General features: G+C 44.6%; 1 protein-coding gene across 4 annotated transcripts in view; it reads left to right on the top strand.

Moving 5' to 3' along the window:
• The window catches only part of elavl3 (ELAV like neuron-specific RNA binding protein 3), a 252150-nt gene extending 237985 nt beyond the window's left edge, over positions 1-14165 (top strand). For 3 of the 4 annotated variants that reach the window (XM_048522068.2, XM_048522066.2, XM_048522065.2), the window contains exon 7: positions 13411-14165. In XM_048522068.2, coding sequence (XP_048378025.1) covers positions 13411-13759 — 349 coding nt within the window. In that variant the 3' untranslated portion in view covers positions 13760-14165. The remainder of the gene's footprint in view (positions 1-13410) is intronic. The other variant, XM_048522067.2, reaches the window with a different exon arrangement.
• Positions 14166-20860: the final 6695 nt, after the last annotated feature.

Raw genomic sequence — 20860 nt, 5'->3', positions numbered from 1 at the left:
TGGCGTGAAGCTTCTTGAGTGTTGTTGGATCTGCACCCGTCCTGGCAAGTGGGGAGTATTCCATCACACTCCTAGTGAAGAATTTCCAGTCTCTCACCTGCTATATCAGCCACAATATTTATGTGGCTGGCCCAGTCCATTTTCAGACTAGCTGATAATGGAGCGTTCAGTGATGATGAGGTGGCTGAAGGCCAGAGCGATGGTTTGATTTTGTCTGGTTGGAGATGGTCAATATCGGGTAAATAAGTGCTGCCAATGTTACTTGCCACTTCTCAACCCTAACCTGGATATTGTTCTACCTCATCTCAAGACTGGAGAAGAAACCTTCTACAATCACACCTCAGAAGTTGCAGTGAAAATGCTTGTTTGCCAAGTGCCCAACCTGAAAAAAATCTGTATGTGCTTATCACCCATTATATAACATCTAAATTGAAGTGACCTTTAATTCAATTAAAATGCATGCCAACATTCTCTAATGTTCTAGATTACCACATACTAATGCCCTGGATTGATCTAGAGCATTTAAAACCACGTATACATCTTCTGTAGCATCCCAACTCAGTTGCTTTATCACAAGGCTGAAGCATCAGACATTGGCCGATTCTTGCCTCTTAAATTAGTCCTTCATTTGTCACTTTCATGGCTGTTCTCTGCAGTGTGTTCCTGGTTGACCATGTGTTAATTTGAGATATCGTGGGAAGTGAACTCTGAACCGTTCTGGCAACGACGCCTTCGAGCTTGTGCTCAATATCTCCAGAAGTCTGAATGAGCATTCAGCTTATTGTTCATCACAGTGGCTAACATTTCAAGTCATCTCTGGCTCCCATAGTCGTCACTGTTTCTACCCTGTCCATGGCTGATTGCACCTTCCACAGTAACCATTTTCCCACCATCCACATACATTGGCCTTGAATTATATCTGACCCTGCTTCCCACTTCTGTTGGTCTTATCTACTTCTTAAGCAGGAGCATGGTGGATGATGCATCTCCCCTCTTTGTCGTGCAACCCCCTCCCCCTCAGCTTTGAGTACTTTTCCTTCAAATCATTTATGGAGGCAAGGAACAATACTTCCCAAAGCATCAATTCCTGGCACTTTGTGTAGTTTATCTCAGTCTCCTGGCATCACCCATCTCCTTTTATTTCATTCATTCCTGGGATTTGAGCATGTGTTGCCCCTTCCTCATTGACTTTGAGAAGGTGACAGTCTTTCTTGAAACCGTACAGTCACCCATCCATTAAACTCAATAGTTTCCCTTCCATGGGTCCCACTCTTTCACTGAGGTCTTGACTTCAGTTCCAGCCATAAACACCTGTAGTAGCATCTTTTTGTGAGAAACCTTATCAAAAACTACTTTTGGATGTTCACGTAGATCACCCATATACGATTACACATTGTCCTCCTTTCCTTTATTCATACTCAGGATGTGCATGTTGCTGGCAGGCTAACATTAAGTGCCCTTCCCTAATTGTCGCAAGGTGGTGAGCCCAACTTCCTGAATCACTGCAAATCCATTTGGTGTTGGGATGTTGTTTGGAAGGAAATTCCAGGATCTTCTTTTCCCAGTGACAACAAGGGAACAGCAATATCATTTAATTCAGGATGGTGTGTAGCTTAGATGAAAGATTGTAGATGGTGGTGTTGCCATGCATCTGCTGGTCCTTGTCCTTCTAGATGCTACTAATTACAGGTCGGGATTGGGCTTAACTCTAAGGAATCTGGGTGTTTTGTAGATGGTACAAACTGCTGGCACTCTGCATCGGTGATGGAGGGGGAGGGAACACTGAACATGATTTCGAATCAAGCAGGCTGTTTTGTCCAGAATGGTGTTAATCTTCTCCGATGTTGTTGGATTTGCACTCACCCATGATGCATCACTCCTTCAAAGAAGTTACGTCAGTTGGGCAGACAAATCCTTCCCTGAGTCATCGCATGTAAGCTCTCCATTTTCAGTCCCACATCTCTGACTGCACCTTCACTGTTGTAACCTGGGCTCACCTTTCTTCACATTCCTATCGCAACTTCAGTCATGTTCTACTTACTCACTTGAATTTAACGTCATGTTATAGATTGTATACCTGTATTCAGGTGTGAAACTGTTGTTGTGAATTGAAGGTCCACTAATTTGCCAGTCTTATCTGCATGGACAGGATGTTCCCCCCTCAAGAAACCCTTCAGGTTTCAGGTCCCAGTCCAATTTCTTCACACTAGGTTAACACTTCGGTGCAGTATCGAGGGAGTGCCACACTGCCTTAGCTACCATCTTTCAGATGAACTGCTGAAGCCATACCTCCCCTACAAACGGCTCTGAAAGATCCTTTTGCATTACTTGCAATTCTCTTAACAATCATTTCAACTGTACCATTATATTACAATAGGATCTACACACTTAATTGGCTTAGGATTTCGGAAGCCAAGAAGGGATTTAGAATTGTGAAAGACACTATGTGAATGAGCGTTAATATTTCTTTGATAAATGAAGGAAATGAAATGAGTTATGCTGAAAAGCCTGTCAAAATTTGAAATTTGGTCCAGTGCTTTCAGAGCTGCAAAAACACTTTGATGTTGGACTGCTGGGCAATTTAGGACTTGAGGTTAATTTACAGGAAGAATCCATAGGTGTAAATATTTACAGGTTTACAGTGAGGTAATGAAAGACATTTTCTGGACGATAGAGTGAGATTCTGAAGGAAGAATGACTTCAGTTAAAATGTGAATATTTGACGCCACTGCTTGTTCATTGTCACCAGGGTGCTGTGACTCAGCTATGACACACTGCTTTCCTGGAGTGCAGACAATTTGCTCGATAGATGCTTAGGTAATCCAAACTGAAACAAACTGACACAAGTAATGTCATACAGCAAGAACAGAAACAATTGGAGAAACTCAGCAAGTCTGGCAGCATGTGTGGAGAGAGAAAAACATTTTGGGTCCAGTTACTCTTCTTCTGATCCTGCTGAGTCTTTCCAGCTATGTCTGTTTTTGTTTCACATTTCCAGCATCTGCAATTATTTGTTTTTTTCACATTACATTGGATAAAGATCTTCAAACCTCAGCGTATCACTAAGTTGGGGGAGTGTTATCGCTCTTAATTTGAAATGCATGTTAGCCAAGCGCTTACCTGCTTCCATGTGAGAGGACAAAGGAAATGTGGGAACCACCACCAATTCCCAGTTTGCTAACAACTCCCACGCCATCTCTATCACCAGCGACCTCATCATCGCTGTGTCAAAATCCCACATCTCCCTCCTCCTAAATGTACGGTGCTCGCACCTTCATAAGAAATCAGACTAGGCATAGGTCATTCGACCCACCAGGCCCATTCAAGGAGCTAATGGCCTAGTGGTATTATCGCTGCGATGTTAGTCCAAAGACCCAGGTACTTGTCTAAGGGCCCAGGTTCAAATCCCACCTCAAGCAGTGCTGCACTGTCTCTGTGCTGCACTGGGAAAGTCAACCTTAGTCTGGAATGGGGTGCGAACTTTGACTCAGAAGCAAATAGACTCCAAGTTAATCAAAATGTCAAGCAGTCAAGCAAACAGCAGGGAGGTGGAAGGCTTTGTGGTATTGTTCCTCGACTGTTAATCCAGAGACCCAGGTCCCCAGACAATTACCTGGTTTTAAACCCTGTTTTGGCAGATTTTGGAATTTGAATTCGATAAACATCCGAAATTAAGAATCTAATGATGACATGAATGCATTGTCAGGAAAAAACCATTTGATTCACTAATGTCCTTTAGGGACAGAAACTGCCATCCTTACCTGGTTTGTGACTCCAGGCCCACAGCAATGCGGTTGACTCTTAACTGCCCTCTGGGCAATTAGGGATGGACATTAAATGCTGCCTCGTCTGCGATGCCCTCATCCCATGAATAATTAAAACAAAAGCCTGCTCCGATCATTCAGTAAAATGATAGTTGACCTGATGTGACAGTAACTCCAGTTCCCTGCTTACCCTCCTTTAACAATCAAAAACCTGTCCAACTCAGCACTGACTGCATCTAATGAACTCACCCTCCACTACTGGCTGGGGAGAGATTTGCAAACACCAAGAACCGTCTGAAAGAAGAGATTCCTCCTCCCCTCCGAATTCAATAGGAAATTCCTTATGTTGCTCCTGTTTTTTAGATCTCCCCAGAAGGGGAAACACCCACTCACCGTTTAATAAGACCACCTCTCATTCTTCTAAATTTCAATGTGCCTCAACTGGCTTTATAAGATCATCAGAACTAGGGACAGGAATAGACCACTTGGCCCCTTATAGAGTCATACAGCCCAGAAACAGACCCTTCAGTGTGACCAGTCCATGCTGACCATAATCGCAAACTAACCTAGCCTTGCCTGCCTGTGCTTGGCCCAAATCCCAACAAACATTCCTTATTCATGCACTTATGCAAATATCTTAGACATTGTAACTGTACCTGCATCCACCACTTCCTCTGAAAGTTCATTCCACACAGTAACCTCTCTGTGTGAAAATATTGCCCCATATGTGCTTTTTTAAATCTTTCTCCTCTTACCTAAGAAATATACTCCCTCATCTTCAAATCACCCACCCTACGGAAAAGACACTGCCATTCACTTTATCTCTATTTCTCGTGAGAGTCACTCTTCAACCTCCTACGTTCCAGTGAAAGAAGTCCCACCCCACCCAGCCACTTCTTATAACTCAAACCCGCCATTCCCAGCAACATCCTTGTAAATCTCTTCCAAACCCTCTCCAGCTTAATAATGTCCTTTCTATAACAGGGTAACCAGAACTGGGCACAGTACTCCAAAAGAAGTCTCAACAACGTCCTGTGCAACATCAACATAACAACCCAACTCCTATACTCAATGGTCTGAGCAAATATTATTGTTGTTGATCTTGCTCCGCCATTCAATAGGATCATAGATGATCCAACATTCCTCAGATCCTCTTTTCTACCCTTTTCCCACAACCGTTGATTTCCCAGTTGGTTGAGAATCAATCTACCTCAGCTTCAAATATATGCACAAAGTCTCTGCCCCCTTTCTATGGCAAGGTGGTTCCAGAAATCAGCAACATGAACCAGCTCTGAAGGTCCTTTCATGCAGTTCACTGAATGAATGCATATCGCCCCATTTTCCAGGGAAACCAGAGACACCGCAAAATATATTGGCCTTCCGAGCAACTGCAGTGGTTTGAGTATTCCTCTGTACACGTACGTGTGCATTGTCAAAAATGGCAAGTTTTCAATGAGGTTCAACCATGGGCAGGTTGAACATTCCATGTCACCAGACAGAGGGAGACTTCCCCAACTTTGAGGTCGACATTCCTCTCTCAATGTAACACCATCAAAACCCGCTCAGCTCTTCAGTTCTCTCAATGCTGTTTTTGTCTTTCACTCATTGAGCAACACCTGGCCGCAATTCAGAAATCACTCATTGGGCATGGAGCCGTTTGAAACATGTTGAGAAGCAGTGAGGCTCTTGACATAAAATGCAAAATCTTTCCATTGAAACAGAAATGTCTGAATTGCAATTAATTCTAACGTCAATAACAGTGCGACTCTTGGGGCATGTATTAACAGTGCAGTTGGATTTTATTTGATGTTTTCTTTCCTTTTTGGACATTGAACAAATGCTCATGACTTGCATTTAGTTTTGAAATGATACATAGCACGGTCATGGAATAGATTGCCCACTTTAAGATTAATTGGGTTTAGTCTGACAAAACCGCACTGAGACTGAAATTTTAGTGTAACTCAAGGCTTGTTACCAATAACAGAAATTTCATATTGATCACAGAGGATTCAGTGAGAATTTAAGATGTCTTCTAGGACTAGAATTTTGATTGCTGCTGATCCACTATTTAACCAAACCTACAGGGTACCTAGGATTTTGAGATTGGGGGCATCGAATCTCCAAACATGTCCTTTACAGAGTTTTCAGCTGGACATTTCTGATCAGAGAGTTTCATTGGGTTTGTTAGATGTATATATTGCCCTCTTCACAACAGGATTTGACTCTAGTGTGAAGTGCCAGGATAGACATCTTTGCTGTGTGTTCGTTCTTAGCATCCACAAGATGTGCAATTTCACAGATTCAGTGTGATCCTGAGTAGGGGCAACACACAAGACTCATGACCTGGTGCCAGGGGACATCGAAAGGCAGATCATCCATTTTGGCTTTTCTAGAAAAAAACATTTGCATTTATATAGCTGCTTTCACAACCTTGGGACATCCCAGCATCTCTACAACCATGAAACACTCGCTTTGTTGTTACAAAATGTCAACTGTAGAAAACAAGGCAGCTAAGTTGTATGCAGCAAGCTCCCATATAATGGCCACACGGACCATTTCAGCAGTTGATTGAGGTTCACTCCATAGATGAAAAGCAAAATACCACAGCAAATGTTGGAGAATACTCGGGAAACTCAGCAGGTCTGGCAGCATCTGTCCACAAAGAGTTATCGTTTCAAGTCTGATATGACTCTTCTTCAGAATAGGTTTGAGGTTCTGAAAGATTGGAAACATTAACTCTGTTTCTCTCTCCAAAGATGCTGCCACACTTGCTGAGTTTCTCCAGCAAGATAGATTCCAAGTATGAAGGAATTGTCTTATCATAATTGGGTTGGGTCTGTGCTGATTGGACTTTAGAAGAATGAGAGGCTCTACATGTTAGACTTAAGATTCATAGAGAACTTGGTAGGGTAGATCTGGGGAGATTAATTCCCCTTGTGGGAAAATCTACAACCAGAAGGTATAATCTCAGAGTAAGAGGTCACCCACTTAAGATAACTATGAGGTGAGAAGGTGGTAAATCTGTAAAAGTCTTTATGACAAAAGACTGTTAAAGCTGTGCATCTTTAAGTATAATCAAGGTTGAAATAGATTTTTAATCCAGAAGGAGACCAAAGTGGCAGAAAACTGGTGTTTATCAGATCAACCATGATCTCATTGAATGGTGGAACAGGGTCGATATGTTTTACAGTGCATACGCTCCATCCATGCTGCAGTAGGACACTCAGTCTGGCTGACAGGCAGGAACTTCCAGGCTGGGACTCAAACCCGCAAACTCAGGGCTTGGAGGTGAGATGAGCAAGCTCTGAGCCATACTCTCACTATACAGTGAATCTTCCCATTACCAGCTTGTGATTTTCATCAAATTTAAATGAGAGCTGGTCGGATTGAATACTAATCATTGCCTTAAACCAGCCATTAATTAGCTACTGGGAGAAGCAGCAAATAAACAAGGTCATCGAGGTAGGCATTGCTCTTCGAATGTTCAGTGTACAATTGTGAAGAATGACGGATGGTTAATAAACAGTTCATGACCTTTAGGTGACTAGACTGGATAGCTATTTACCTCATGTGTCTCCTCCCTGGAGGAGCTGCTGTTTTAACTCAAATAACGAAACAGGTCACTATCCTCAACTATTTTATCTTCACTCCTTGTATTTGAATTTTCCTCATTTGCTTCTTTAAGAATCCGTTGTGTACTCCTTTCTCTTTTTAATTTGCTTTTTTGGGTTCGCCTGGAGCTCACCTCTTAGATATAGCCGAGAGCTGTAGGATCTCAGAGACACATGTCCGATCTGAACTTGGATCGGGCCACAACAATTGCTCCTAAACATTCAAAATGATTTTGAGAGGTTCAGTTGATATGGAGAAAATGGCCATTTTTGTGATGCCTTTTCCAATCTCGGGAGGTCCCAAGCTGCATCATAATGAAGTACCTTTGGGACATATTCTCCACGGTAATGCAGGAAATCTGCCAGCCAATTGATGCACAGCAAGCTCCCACAACCTGACATGTGCTAATGACCAGAGATAATGGGAACTGCAGATGCTGGAGAATCCATGATAACAAAGTGTGGAGCTGGATGAACACAGCAGGCCAAGCAGCATCTCAGGAGCACAAAAGCTGACATTTTGGGCCTAGACCCTTCATCAGAGAGGTTGTGCTGATGACCATATTAGCTTTTATTTGAGGGATGCATTTGAGCAGGGTCCTAGGGACAAGTCACTGCCCCTGCTTCAATATGGCTTCATGTCAATGGACTGGCAGATTTATGGGGCTTTGAGTTCGATGTCTTATCTGAAGGATCGCGCCTCTGACAGTGCAGCACTGTCTCCATACTACACTGGGAAAATCAGCCCTGATCTTGCGCTCCAATCTCTGAAATGGGATATGAACTTTGACTCAGAAGCAAATACAGTGTGAAACACTAATAGCTAATCATTTATGATTAACTACACTTTAGTCCAGCAGACAGCAGGGAGGTGATGGCCTAGTAGTATTATCACTGGAGTGTTAATGCAAAGACCCAGGTAACATCCTGGGCACTTGGTTTCGTATCCTACCACACCAGATGGTGGAATTTGAATTCAATAAAACTCTGGAATTAAGAGCCAGAATGATGAGCATTGGCAGGAACATGTTGGATGGTTCGCTTGTCTGCTTTAGAAAATGAAATTGCCATCTGTCTGGTCTACATGTAACTCCAGTCCCACAGATCATGTGGTTGACTCATAATTGCCTTCTGGGATGGGCAATAAATGCTGGCCTAGCCTGAGACACACGCTCATTCCATGAATGAATTAAAAACAACACATGCCTCCATACCATCTTGTCAAGCATGATGTTGTCCACTATGAATGCCTAGACCATTCTGTTAGCTCAGTGGTTCTCCATCACGAAGAACGGGACAATGTTGAAGCATTTCCCATGCTGTGAACTATAATCACTGCACTCTAACTTGTTTGATAATTTGGACTAGACCTCAAATATTGTTAAACAGAGAGACAAGTTGCTGAGGTTTCTCATCTTGCACTCATAAGAACAGACACCAGAACTCCAAATTTCAAGTGGTCACAACAATTTAAACCACACGAGGAACAGTTGTCAAGTTTGGCTCTGCAAACCAAAGGAATATGTTCAAATTTTGGCTCCTTTTTTTGAATTATCCTGGAGCTTGGCAAGTTTATAATTTCCTGTTGCTTTCTCTATGGCCTATTAGAATTGACTTGCCAACCAATCGGCAGTATAAATCGTAATGGTTTGGCATTTGGCACTCTTGTGTGTGTCCTGATGAGTGACTTCCTCTTTTCGGCGAGCTTCATTCATTCCTGCGACTGTAATAGTCGCCCATCCCTCATTGCCCCAAGAAGCTGGTGGTCTTTCTCAATGGTTGGCTGGGTCATTGCGGAGGGCGACAATCTAATGTGAAACTAGACGCAAAGTGATGCAACTGAACCGATTAGGGTTTATTGGCAAGCTCCTTGGCCAATTTTATTGTTTTCCTAGTTATTGGCTCATATGTTACCAGGTGTTGCTCAAGGCACATCTCACTGTAGTGGAGTCTGAATGTGTGATGTCTATTCTGTTGATCTTCTCTCGTACAACGATTTGATGTTCACTCAGTTGCTGTGGCGACATGCACCCTACGTGCATAAAATACAGCGACAAATAGGTTGGCGGGGGAGGCTCCAATTCTTTTCCATCACATGCCTGACCAGGAATCTCTCTGTTTTTGTCCTTGCCATGGATTTACTGATTGCTACCCTGACGTGTTGTGGCTGTGTGGTGAATATACTCTCTACACTCAGGTCCTGGAGTGGCGTTCAACTTGGACAACTATTGACTCAGAAGCCAAGCCCCTATCCACGGCACCACAAGATGTCCACTTTAACATTGTGCCTCATTTTCAATGTTTCCAGGCTTTTCCTAAGGGTCTACTCAATAGGTCTCATTGATGACAGAATCTATTTAAAGTGTTTATGAGGGGCCATTTCCCACCCCAGCCACCCCAATCACCTGATACAGTGGTCATCTGCTGATGATTCCAAGTCCGTTCCCACTCTGAGCTAGTTGCTGGAAGGTGCACGGCTTAAGGCTCAATCCATCACCAGCTCTGTACTAGAATACAAACTAGACAGGACAAACAATTTTTTAAGCACATTACATACAACACTGTTTCCCTGAACTGGGTGATGTTACTGAATGCTGTGTTACATCGATGTCAGATAGTCATGAATAAATCCAAAAGGGAATTCTAGAGAAACCCTTAGCTACCCAGAGAATGCAGAGCCTGATTGCTATTCGGTAGAAGTGAAGATAAGGGAAAGCTAGATAAGTTTACCAGGGAGAAAAGAGTAGGAAAAATAGTGATAGTGGAATTTCTGTTTTGCATAGGTCAGCACCAGCATGATATGCTTTTAAATTAAACAGCTGATAGTGTTACATTAGAGTGGGTTAAGAGGAGGTGTTGCATGGATGAACACCAGAAGATGCTTATCCAGCCAAATGGCCACTGCTGTAAAACATCAATGTGCCTTTGTCCAAAGACCTAAGAGGTGATCCCCTAACTCACTAATAATCACAGTCCCAAATTGAACATTAAGGAATGCTGCTCGGTACCTTGCTCAACAGAACACCTTCCTTGCTAGTACCAAGAATTATGTTTGTGCTCCAACTTTGCCAGTGCTGTGGACACCGACAGTATTTGCAAAGTGGGTGGCTCGGTGGTTTGCACTGCTGTCTCACGGCACCAGGGACCCAGGTTTGGTTCACAGCCTTCGGGGACTGCCTGTATGGAGTTTGCACGTTCTCTCCGTGTCTGCATGGGTTTCCTTCGGGTGCTCCGGTTTCCACTCACAGTCCAAGCATGTGCAGGTTAGGGTGGGGTTGGCCGTGCAGAAATCGCCCCATGATGTGCAGGCTGGGTGGATTGGCCATGGTTATCATGGGGATACTGGGGTGGGTCTAGATGGGATGCCCTTCGGAGGGTCAGTGACGACCCAATGGGCCGAATCCCCCTTTCCACACTCTAGAGATTCTAAGAAGAATTGGGAGATGCGTCAGCAAGCAGTAAGGGATGTACACGTGAGAAAATGTTGAATAATATTCATAGAACATCGAAGAGGATGGGTATAGCCAATCAGTGTATTCTAGGCAATTCTGTAGCTATATGTGCCAACAGCCAAAAAATGCTGTTGGACAAACTTACAATTCTGATTTTTCCAATATTACAACTTTTTCTAAAAAAAAAATTTGTTACAAAATGTAGACGTCCCTTGACTGGTGTTTATGAGCTAGTCCCTAATTGTCCTTGAGAAGATGGCGGTGAGCTGGCTTGTCTATATTCATTCACAGGATGAGGGTGTCGCTGGCCAAGCAGCATTTATTGCCCATCCCTAATTACCCAGAGGCAGCTTCAACCACATTGCTGTGGGTCTGGAGTCACATGTAGGCCAGGCCAGGCAAGGTCAACAATTTCCTTCCAGAAGGTCACCAGTGAACCAGATACATTCACAATTGACGTGGTCATTACTATGTTAGGTGTTGTGGTGCAGGGGAACCCGCAATACTGTCAGGGAGGGAATTCAAGAACTTCAACCCAGCAACACTGATGGTGGGGGTTAAAAAATCCTGGGACACCCTCCCTAATGGCATCTGCAGGCATATGTACACAGAAGCATGGAATCCCTACAGTGTGGAAGCAGGCCATTCAGCCAATCAAGTGTGCACCAACCCTCTGAGCAGCACTCCACCCACACGCACCACACCCTGCACAAGGACTCCAATAGTTCAGGTAGGCAGCTCGCCACCACCTTCTCCAGGGCAATTAGGGATGGACAATTAATGGATGGCCCAGCCAGAGATACCCAAATCAATGCAACCACAGAGGAGGGAGATCATGACCGTACACATGGAAAGACATGGGAGATCTATAACTAGGGAAAAGGTAAAATCACCATTGACCTGGAGGGTTGTTCTCTTATTAGAGAGGTATGACTGATAGTGGTTTAGCCAGAGGGTCACCATGCCTGAGGTGAAGGGAGAGATTGAGAAGGATCACAGTAACATCAGCCAGTGCAGGGACTGAACCCGCAGTATTAGTATCACTCTACATTGTAAACCATCCAGCCAATTGAGCTAACCGATGCCCTCAACAGCCCTGAAACAGCTTGTCTGCTGCTTGAACTAGAATTAGAATCTGGTTTTATTTCATTTCATAGAATCCCTACAGTGTGGAAACAGGCCCTTCGGCCCAACAAGTGCACACTGACCCTCAGAGCATCCCACGCAGACCCACTCCACGATGACCCACCTAATCTACACATCCCTGAACACTACAGGTAATTTAGAACGGCCAATCCACCTAGCCTGCACATCTTTGGACTGTGGGAGGAAACCGGAGCCCCTGGAGGAAACCCACGTAGAGACACGGGGAGAACGTGCAAACTCCTCACAGACATTCGCCCAGGGTGGAATCGAACCCAGGTCCCTGGTGATGTGAGGCAGCAGTGCTAACCACTGAGCCACCGTGCCTCAGAACTGAGGAAGGGTCACCGGACCCGAAACGTTAACTCTGCTTTCCCCTTCACAAATGCTTCCAGGCCTGCTGAGCTTTTCCAACAACTTTGGTTTTGGTCCAAATCAAACTGATCCTTTCTGCCTATCCCTCACCCTTATTCCTCCAATCCTTGCATATTTGTGTGCTTATCTAAAAGCCCCTTAAATACCCTTATCACGTCTGCCTCCACCACCATCGCCTGGCAGTGGGTTCCAGACTCCTACCACTCCCTGTGTAAAAACCTTGCCCCTAACATCTCCTTTGAACTTTCCCCCTCTCACCTTAAATGCACACTCCCTACGTTTCCACTTCTGGCAATAAGATTCTGACTGACAACCCTATCTCATAATTTTATAGATTTATATCAAGTTTCCCCTCAGCCACTGTGGCTCCAGAGAAAACAACACGCATTATTCTAGCCTCTCCTCATAGCTCATATTCTCTACTCCAGGCAGCATCCTGGTAAACCTGTTCTGCACCATCTCCAAAGCCCCCACATCCTTCCTGTAATGTGGCGACCAGAAATGAACACAATATTGTAAGTGTGGCCTAACCAATGTCTTAGAAAGCTGCAGAGATTGTAGGAACTGCAGATGCTGGAGTCAGAGATAACAAGGTGTGAAGCTGGATCAACACAGCAGGCCAAGCTGCATCAGAGGAGCAGGAAAGCTGACGTTTTGGGTCGGAATCCTTCTTCAGAAATAGGGGTAGGGGGAAGGAACTCTGAAATAAGTAGAGAGAGGAGGGGTGGGGCTGGTGAAGGTAGGTGGGATGGGGATAGGTGAGTGCAAGTAGGGAGTGGCGGGGATCGGTCAGTGGGAAGGGTAGGGGGGATAGGTGAGAGAGAAGATGGGCAGGTTGTGTCAGGCCAAGGAGCGAGGCTAAGTGGAGCTTGTACTCAATTCCCCGACCGTCTTAGGTGCAAAAGTACAGTAGAAGAAGCTAGAAGTTCAACATTACAGCCCTTATAAAGTAGAGAAGTGAAGTTAGAAGTTCAGCAGTCAGTGCTGGCCTCCGCATAATGTATATTTCTATGTGCTGTGTGTATGTATGAGAAGTGTTGGAAGATCTGATTCACACCCAAGCAGCCCTCTCTCTCTGTCCACCAGGTTCTCTCCGATCACCATCGAGGGCATGACGAGCCTCGCTGGCGTCAACCTCTCGGGCCCAGCGGGCACCGGCTGGTGCATCTTTGTGTACAACCTCTCCCCGGAGGCGGACGAGAGTGTCCTGTGGCAGCTGTTCGGGCCCTTCGGAGCGGTCACCAACGTCAAGGTCATCCGCGACTTCAACACCAACAAGTGCAAAGGCTTTGGCTTCGTCACCATGACCAACTACGATGAGGCAGCAATGGCCATCGCCAGCCTGAACGGCTATCGCCTGGGTGACCGGGTGCTACAGGTGTCCTTCAAGACCAGCAAGACCCACAAATCGTGAAGGCAGAGTGAGAGAAAGAGAGAGAGAGAGAGATAGAGAGAGAGAGAGAGTGTGTAAGAGAGAGAGAGAGAGAGAGAGAAAGAGAAAATAAAACACAGGAACACCCTCCGCAACAGAAACAACTACAAACAAACACGCACACACACACACTCACACACACACACACACACTCACACACAGAGACACACACATGCACACACAGACACACACTCACAGAGAGACACACACACACACACACACACACACACACTCACACACACACACACACACTCACACACAGAGACACACACATGCACACACAGACACACACTCACAGAGAGACACACACACACACACACACACACACACAGAGACACACAAACACACTCACACACACACAGACACACACACACACACACACACACACCCACAGTAGGTTAATATAATCAGTAGGCCATCAAACTTACAAACACATGACACACACATACACACAACACACACACAAAACACAACACTCATATAAATACAGCAACAGAACAAAACACACAAAAGGAAACAAAAAAAAATCATTATTATACCTGGGCTTACAGAGGAAAAAAAAACAGACTTTTTTGAAGAGCCAGTGTTAGCATTATATTGATACAGGACATCTTACAACAAATAACGAGGAAGCAATTTCATAAACAACTTTGAATACTTTTTTCATAGCTCTTACTATATGAATAGAATACGTATAAAACAATACTACGCAGGGGGTTTTAACCCGGCCTAATAATATTTATAACTACCTTCCTTGAAGGTGATTATCTCTTGTAATGATGGGCAAAATAGAAAGCTGGGAAACTTCAAACGTTTCACAAAGACCTGTTTTCCGAAGTGTCGTGTGGTTGCAATTGATAACTGAAACAAAACAATATCTTTTAAAGGGGAGTATTTATGAACTGCAGCTCATAATTAATTTGCCTTTTTTTTCTCTTTTTTCCTGTTCCTTCCACGGTTTTATGAACTGAGAACAAACAACACACATTAAAAACAAGGAAACGTGCAATACTGACTAGCAGAACACTTAAGTTGCGTCAGACACACTGAAGTGCATTAGCTTCGATCAACTGTCCATTGTCTTCGCTAACCCTTAAAATCCATCAGTTTCTGTGTTGGGAGAGGCGCATCTCACTTTGTTAAGTTTCTATAAGAGGTCGATTCAAGTGCCAGCTGCCACCCTGTGATCTTGTAGCTGTGATCACTAATGTTGTGACACCACCATGGCTAGGCAACATGCAGTCACTGCTTCATCAGGATCCTAGCATGCTCAATTGGCCGAATGGCCTACTTCTGAGGCTGTTAATGCTTCTGCCATTCTGCCACCCTGCAAGCAGGCAGGGCGGAGCTGAACTGTGGTGAGGCAGCAGAGTTTAATGGGTTGCCTCTGTGAGTTCAGCTGTCCGTAGCTTAGAGTCCTCCATCCTTACATCACCTTTGTTGTCTCAGTCTTAAATAGGCGGTGGCCCACAGCGATTTTGAATCCCTTTTGAAAACGCTCATGAGTGCACTCAAAACAAGAACGAAGAGGAACATCGCGAGAAATCTTGGCCTCGCCCAGAAGAAAAGCAGACAGTTGCTGGCAACTGTGTGACCAGTTGTGTGGTCTGTATCTTCTGGAGTCCCCTTTTGACCAGGTTTAGTGTGAGGGCATCCTTCATAGGTACACAGACTGCAAGCCATTGAGCTGACCCTGCTGTTGTCAGCTTTTCTTGCACACCCTGGTTTGTTCCGATGATCGGATTTAAGCCAAATCTTTAGGCTAACAATGCGACCGTCCTAGAATGGTCCCAGAGCAATCGCTCAAGAGGCAACATTACCTGTTTGTTGGACAAGGATCTTCACAAATGTGAACCTTCTTACCAGACTGTTGCAAACGGGTTACTGAGTTTTCAGAAGGAATGGTAATGCTAAAAAGAATGTTCTTTGATGTCCCCCCGACATGTTTATAAATGCTTAAATGAAGTATGCATATCCTTCATATTTAAGCATGAGTTGTATACAATGACAGAGCAGACAGTGGGTAAGGAGAGAATATCTGCCAGATGCCTTAGCGGGAAAGCCTTTGCATTTTTTTTTAGAGTTCCCCTTCACCCTCCCCAGATGCTTGTGCATCTCCTCCTTTCGGGGAGGGGTGAGGGTTGGGGAGCATTGCAGCAACACCTCGGGATGCCCAGGCTACAAGCAACTCAGCGCCATCCACCTCCATCCTTCTGCCACCATCAGCTCTTCAAGGTCTTCCCCACATTCTCCATTGACTTAGGAATCATTCCAAGACGGACAGTCTGTGCTCAAAATTCCTATCGGTACCTTGTTTTTGGCATAATTACCAAAAATAAACCCAATGGCAATATAGAGGATGGAGGAGAGTTTGGCCTCCATTCTACACGGACAGCCTTAGGGCAGCTCTGAAGTCCATCCATATCCCTGAACAACCAGGATACATCTCAGGAATGTGCCAGACACTGACTCTTTAGTCTCTGTGCTTCACAATTTCTCATAGATGTCCTCCCAACCCGGGTGTACCTCCACTGGGATCTCAGCTTTAACCCTTAGCTTTCCTAATAGATCACATTGAATGTTATATTGTATATAGTGACATTCTCATGTTTCATGCCATGGGGAAAATCTCTAAGACAAGTCATAGACAGCAATGAGTCCTTTCTGGGTGCTTGCCAAAAACACTCGCCCCCTCCCCCCATGTAACATTGACAGAATGATCATTTGAAGCACTTTTTTAACCCTGAATGTTGCCATTTAGTCCCCACCATTTGAAGAGCCAATATATGGTTTCAATGGATCATACAGCCAAGAGCGAAGACAACAGTAAACTGAGAAGATAGCTTCTGTTCAGATGTTAAATCAGAATCCATTGCCCCTTACTGTGCTTTTTAAAGTGTGACCTTATTCTGCACTGTGTCCCACCTTGTGCCAAAAACAATCACTATTGTGCTAATTGAAAGATGCCAATTTACACCCATTCACCCTATTTCAGTATACCACAGTGAATACAAATGTGCTCACTTGTATAAACAACCTATGTAACAAGGTCTAACACACACACACACACGCACATTCACACACAACCTCTCTCACGCACATTCACACACACACACACACTAACACAGACACACACACACACGCACGCACATTCACACACACAACCTCTCTCACACACACACACACAAACACAGACACACACGCACGCACATTCACACACACAACCTCTCTCACACACATGCACACACACACTAACACACACACACACACGCACGCACATTCACACACGCAACCTCTCTCACACACATTCACACACACTCACACAGACACACACACGCACGCACATTCACATACACAACCTCTCTCACACACATTCACACAGACACACACACACGCACGCACATTCACACACACAACCTCTCTCTCACACACATACACACACACACACTCATACACACACATACATTCACACACACGTCTCTCTCACACACATTCACACGCAGACACACACACAGGTACACACAGCTATACACACACACCCACTTATACATGCACAAACTTATACGCACATACACACACACACACCCATACACACTCATGCACACATTTATACACACACAAACCCACTTATACTCACACAGACAGGGACATACACACACACACACACACACACACACACACACATGTATATGCACACACCTATACACACACATGCACATACATTTGCACACCCTTCTACATACACATACACATACTTGCCACACCCATACATACATTTGCACAAGCTTGCATACACACACTTGTGCATACATATCCACTCACATATACATGCACACACTTGTATACAGTTTGTACACACATACAGACAAATACACTTGCATGCCCACACAGCCTCGTAAACGCACACTTGTATATGCACACACTTACACACAAAGCACACTTTCATACATGCACTTATCAAACTCAATAGTAAAGGTAGTAAACTGATAGATGCCAATATTTATGGGGAAGACGTTTCCACATTTACTCTACAGTGAGTAATGAACTGTCTTGGCTTGAGAGGGTGTGTTTTTTTCTCCCTTTGAGACTGAGTTCTCAATGAGGCCCTCACATTGACACATTCTACAGTTTGTCACTTTGGCCTGAAGCCTCCCGTACTCTTAAATCCAAACTCGTTTCACCACAATAGCTAGAATGACCTTTAGTGGCTGCTTTTCCTTCCTATGTTCCATGCGATTGAGGGAGTTTCAGGAATTAGAAACAGGAAAAGTTTTCCATAGACAGTGGGTCAGTCACTGTGTGAAGGAGAAGCAGTGGGAGGGAGGGGGGAAGAGTGTGATGTGCTAATTGGGCAAAGTGGGTGGTGGTGGGGTTAGAGATACAGAGATTTTACCTCTAGCTTCTTGTTACCTCTGCTACCTGGTTGGTAATCGAGCAGGGTGGGCATTCACTCTAACCACGAGCAATGCCACTGAAGGTCCACCACTACCAGAAAAGCAGAATCTGAATCCCCACCATTCCCCAGCCTGGCCCTTCGTAGATAATTGGCCCATTCAATCCTAATGCTGTGCATGTCCAAAATTTCTGAGTTTTATTTCAGATTGGTGCCTTCCAGGGGCATTAGGGAAGGGCAGTACGTCAATGCAGGCCATTGTATCGCTACTTTAGCAGCCCAGTGGAAAGAACTGTTTTACCTGTTTCTCTGCTTCAAACAATCCGATTTTTCAAAACCAATGTCAACCAAACTGTGTCAGTTATTGACCGTTGGTCTCTAAGCCCGCGGGTAATGTACACGAAGAGGCAAACTCGAGAATTACACTGAAAATCACCGCTTGGGTTATCTGCGGTTTCTCCGGCCGCTTTTTGACAGAGATTTTTAACTTGCTGGTAGATTGTGGGATCGAACCTTCACTGGCCCTGAACAGAAATGTCTAGGCTTGATGATATTTTTGAGATTTCCCTGTTTGTCACCTCTCTTTTTTCCCTCTCATCTCATACTTTCAAATCAGATCGTGATCCTTTACGGATGGTGGCTCTTCAAGCCTACCTTGTCTGTGATAGCCCTTTGGAATGGACTGTCCGACAACTAACGCTCTGCTGCACCTTCCCCCGATAGTTCTACAAATGAAGCACTAACGCAATTCCGTTTTCCAAGGTACTACCGCGTCTGCTTCAACTGACTTACCGAATAGTAATTTACCAATTGTAAAGTAAATCCTGTCTGTCCGCCCCCCCCCCCCCCCCCCCACCACCGCCCTTGTCATTTTGACAATTAGGCTGTGTCGCGCATACCAGTGCAGATGGATTCTCCTCAATTTCCTGTTTATTCAATACTGCTGTTTTTGTGGCACTGGTAAGCTTATGATGTGACGTTATAGCCCAATACTAATTGAAAATGTTATTGCTTCAGTACAGTGCCGCTAACACTGGTCACTCTAGCCCTTTACCTATCTCCCACCCAAATCTGTTGCATCTCTGCCACTTGGTTAGCCATCTTGCAGAGTTAGATGGAGGGCATTCACTCTAATCACGAGCAATGCCACCGGATGGAGAAAAGCAGAATCTGAATCCCCACCATTCACTACTCTGGACCTTTGTAGATAGCACTTGCTGGGCTGCCACTGGCCTATGTAACCATTTGTTCTCCACATAACCCAGTTCGAGGATGGGACAGCGTGCCATACAAATGCATGTGTTGCTAGTTAGGTGCAAGGAGGCCAAAGCTCATTGTTTCAAAGAGAGGTCTCTTTGCACACCAGTGGAAAGAAGCTTCCAATACACGCAGGTAGCCAAGCGAGATCCATCTTCAAAGACTTCCATTGGGTCATCATCTGCTATTTCTAAGTCAGTGGAAGGCAGGATTTAAAGTGACATTTGGTGCCAGGTTGGTGATGATGCTCGCTGCAATCCGAAACCATTCCCCTCTCCGTGCGCTTGATTACCGTCACGGAGTTGAAATAAAGGTTGGGGTTCCAATTCTTAGCTGCACCATTTCGTCCCTCTCCCTGGACAGTCCAATTCTCGTGTGTGTGGGAGAACGGGGAAGCATGAATGAGAGAGGAGCATGTGACAATCAGTGGTTTTCTTGCTAATTCGAAAAGATTTGGGTAACAGGAAGGTCTACTGTTCTAAAAAAAAGTGTCTGGTAGAATGTGCCCTGGGTGAAGTTGTAAGCGTGCAGAGCAGACATCTCAGCAGTGCACCAATTCATCACAGGGATTCAGGATTTGTCGCTTCAGTCCTAGCTTGAGGGGCGTTGAGTACACTCCCCACCCTGGCCCTGACGAAATATTCTCTGCTGTCATTTTTAAGAGCTTTTGGGAGCAGAAACCTCTCTTTTCTGCAACTTTATAGACAGCTAAAATGTCTTAGACACTGATCCCTTCTTCAGTCAACTGGGGTCTTCAAACTATACTTGACTTTTAACATTAGGAACTAACCTGGGCTTCACCTCAGTGTCAGGATGAGGGGTTGATAACATTCTCCGCCGGACGCGTCACATTTAGGGGATGAGATTAGAGGCATCCTCCCAGTTGAGAGGGTCCACACTCTGAGCTGAATCTATTTTGGACTCTCAACCACGACTCTGTAGCTATTGCTGTTTTACAGTAGTGTGTGAGGCAGATGCTGCACATCATTATTTCTGTGTGCCAGCGTTTTGCTGAAGCCCTCTATTATTACTGTCTCTGCAATAGACCCGGCCTCACACATGAGACATTGCTCATGGCAACACCAGTAACTTCAGTACAATACATGAACCGTGCCCACCAGTAACCTCACAATTTATCTTCCCATTATTAATATATACCGTGTCAAATATTATATCTATAAAAGGCTCATTGTTTGTACAATAATACTCTATGGTATATATTTATACATATATTATATAGGCTTAATGACATGATATGCATTCCCTAATTGTTACACACGCCTCAGAAGTCTACATTCCTCATTTGTCATTTTATTACTGTGCATGTTGAATGAAGAGACTTAGTTTTAACAAGCTAGTCAGGTAGAGAACTTAACACGGTTAATTATGCTGCCACTTCATCTCATTGAGAAGGTTGACCAACATTGTCAGGT

This window comes from Stegostoma tigrinum, chromosome 35 (assembly GCF_030684315.1).
Source record: "Stegostoma tigrinum isolate sSteTig4 chromosome 35, sSteTig4.hap1, whole genome shotgun sequence".
Taxonomy (NCBI): domain Eukaryota; kingdom Metazoa; phylum Chordata; class Chondrichthyes; order Orectolobiformes; family Stegostomatidae; genus Stegostoma; species Stegostoma tigrinum.
Note: the sequence above shows the minus strand (reverse complement) of the source record. Positions and strands in the feature narration are given on the sequence as shown.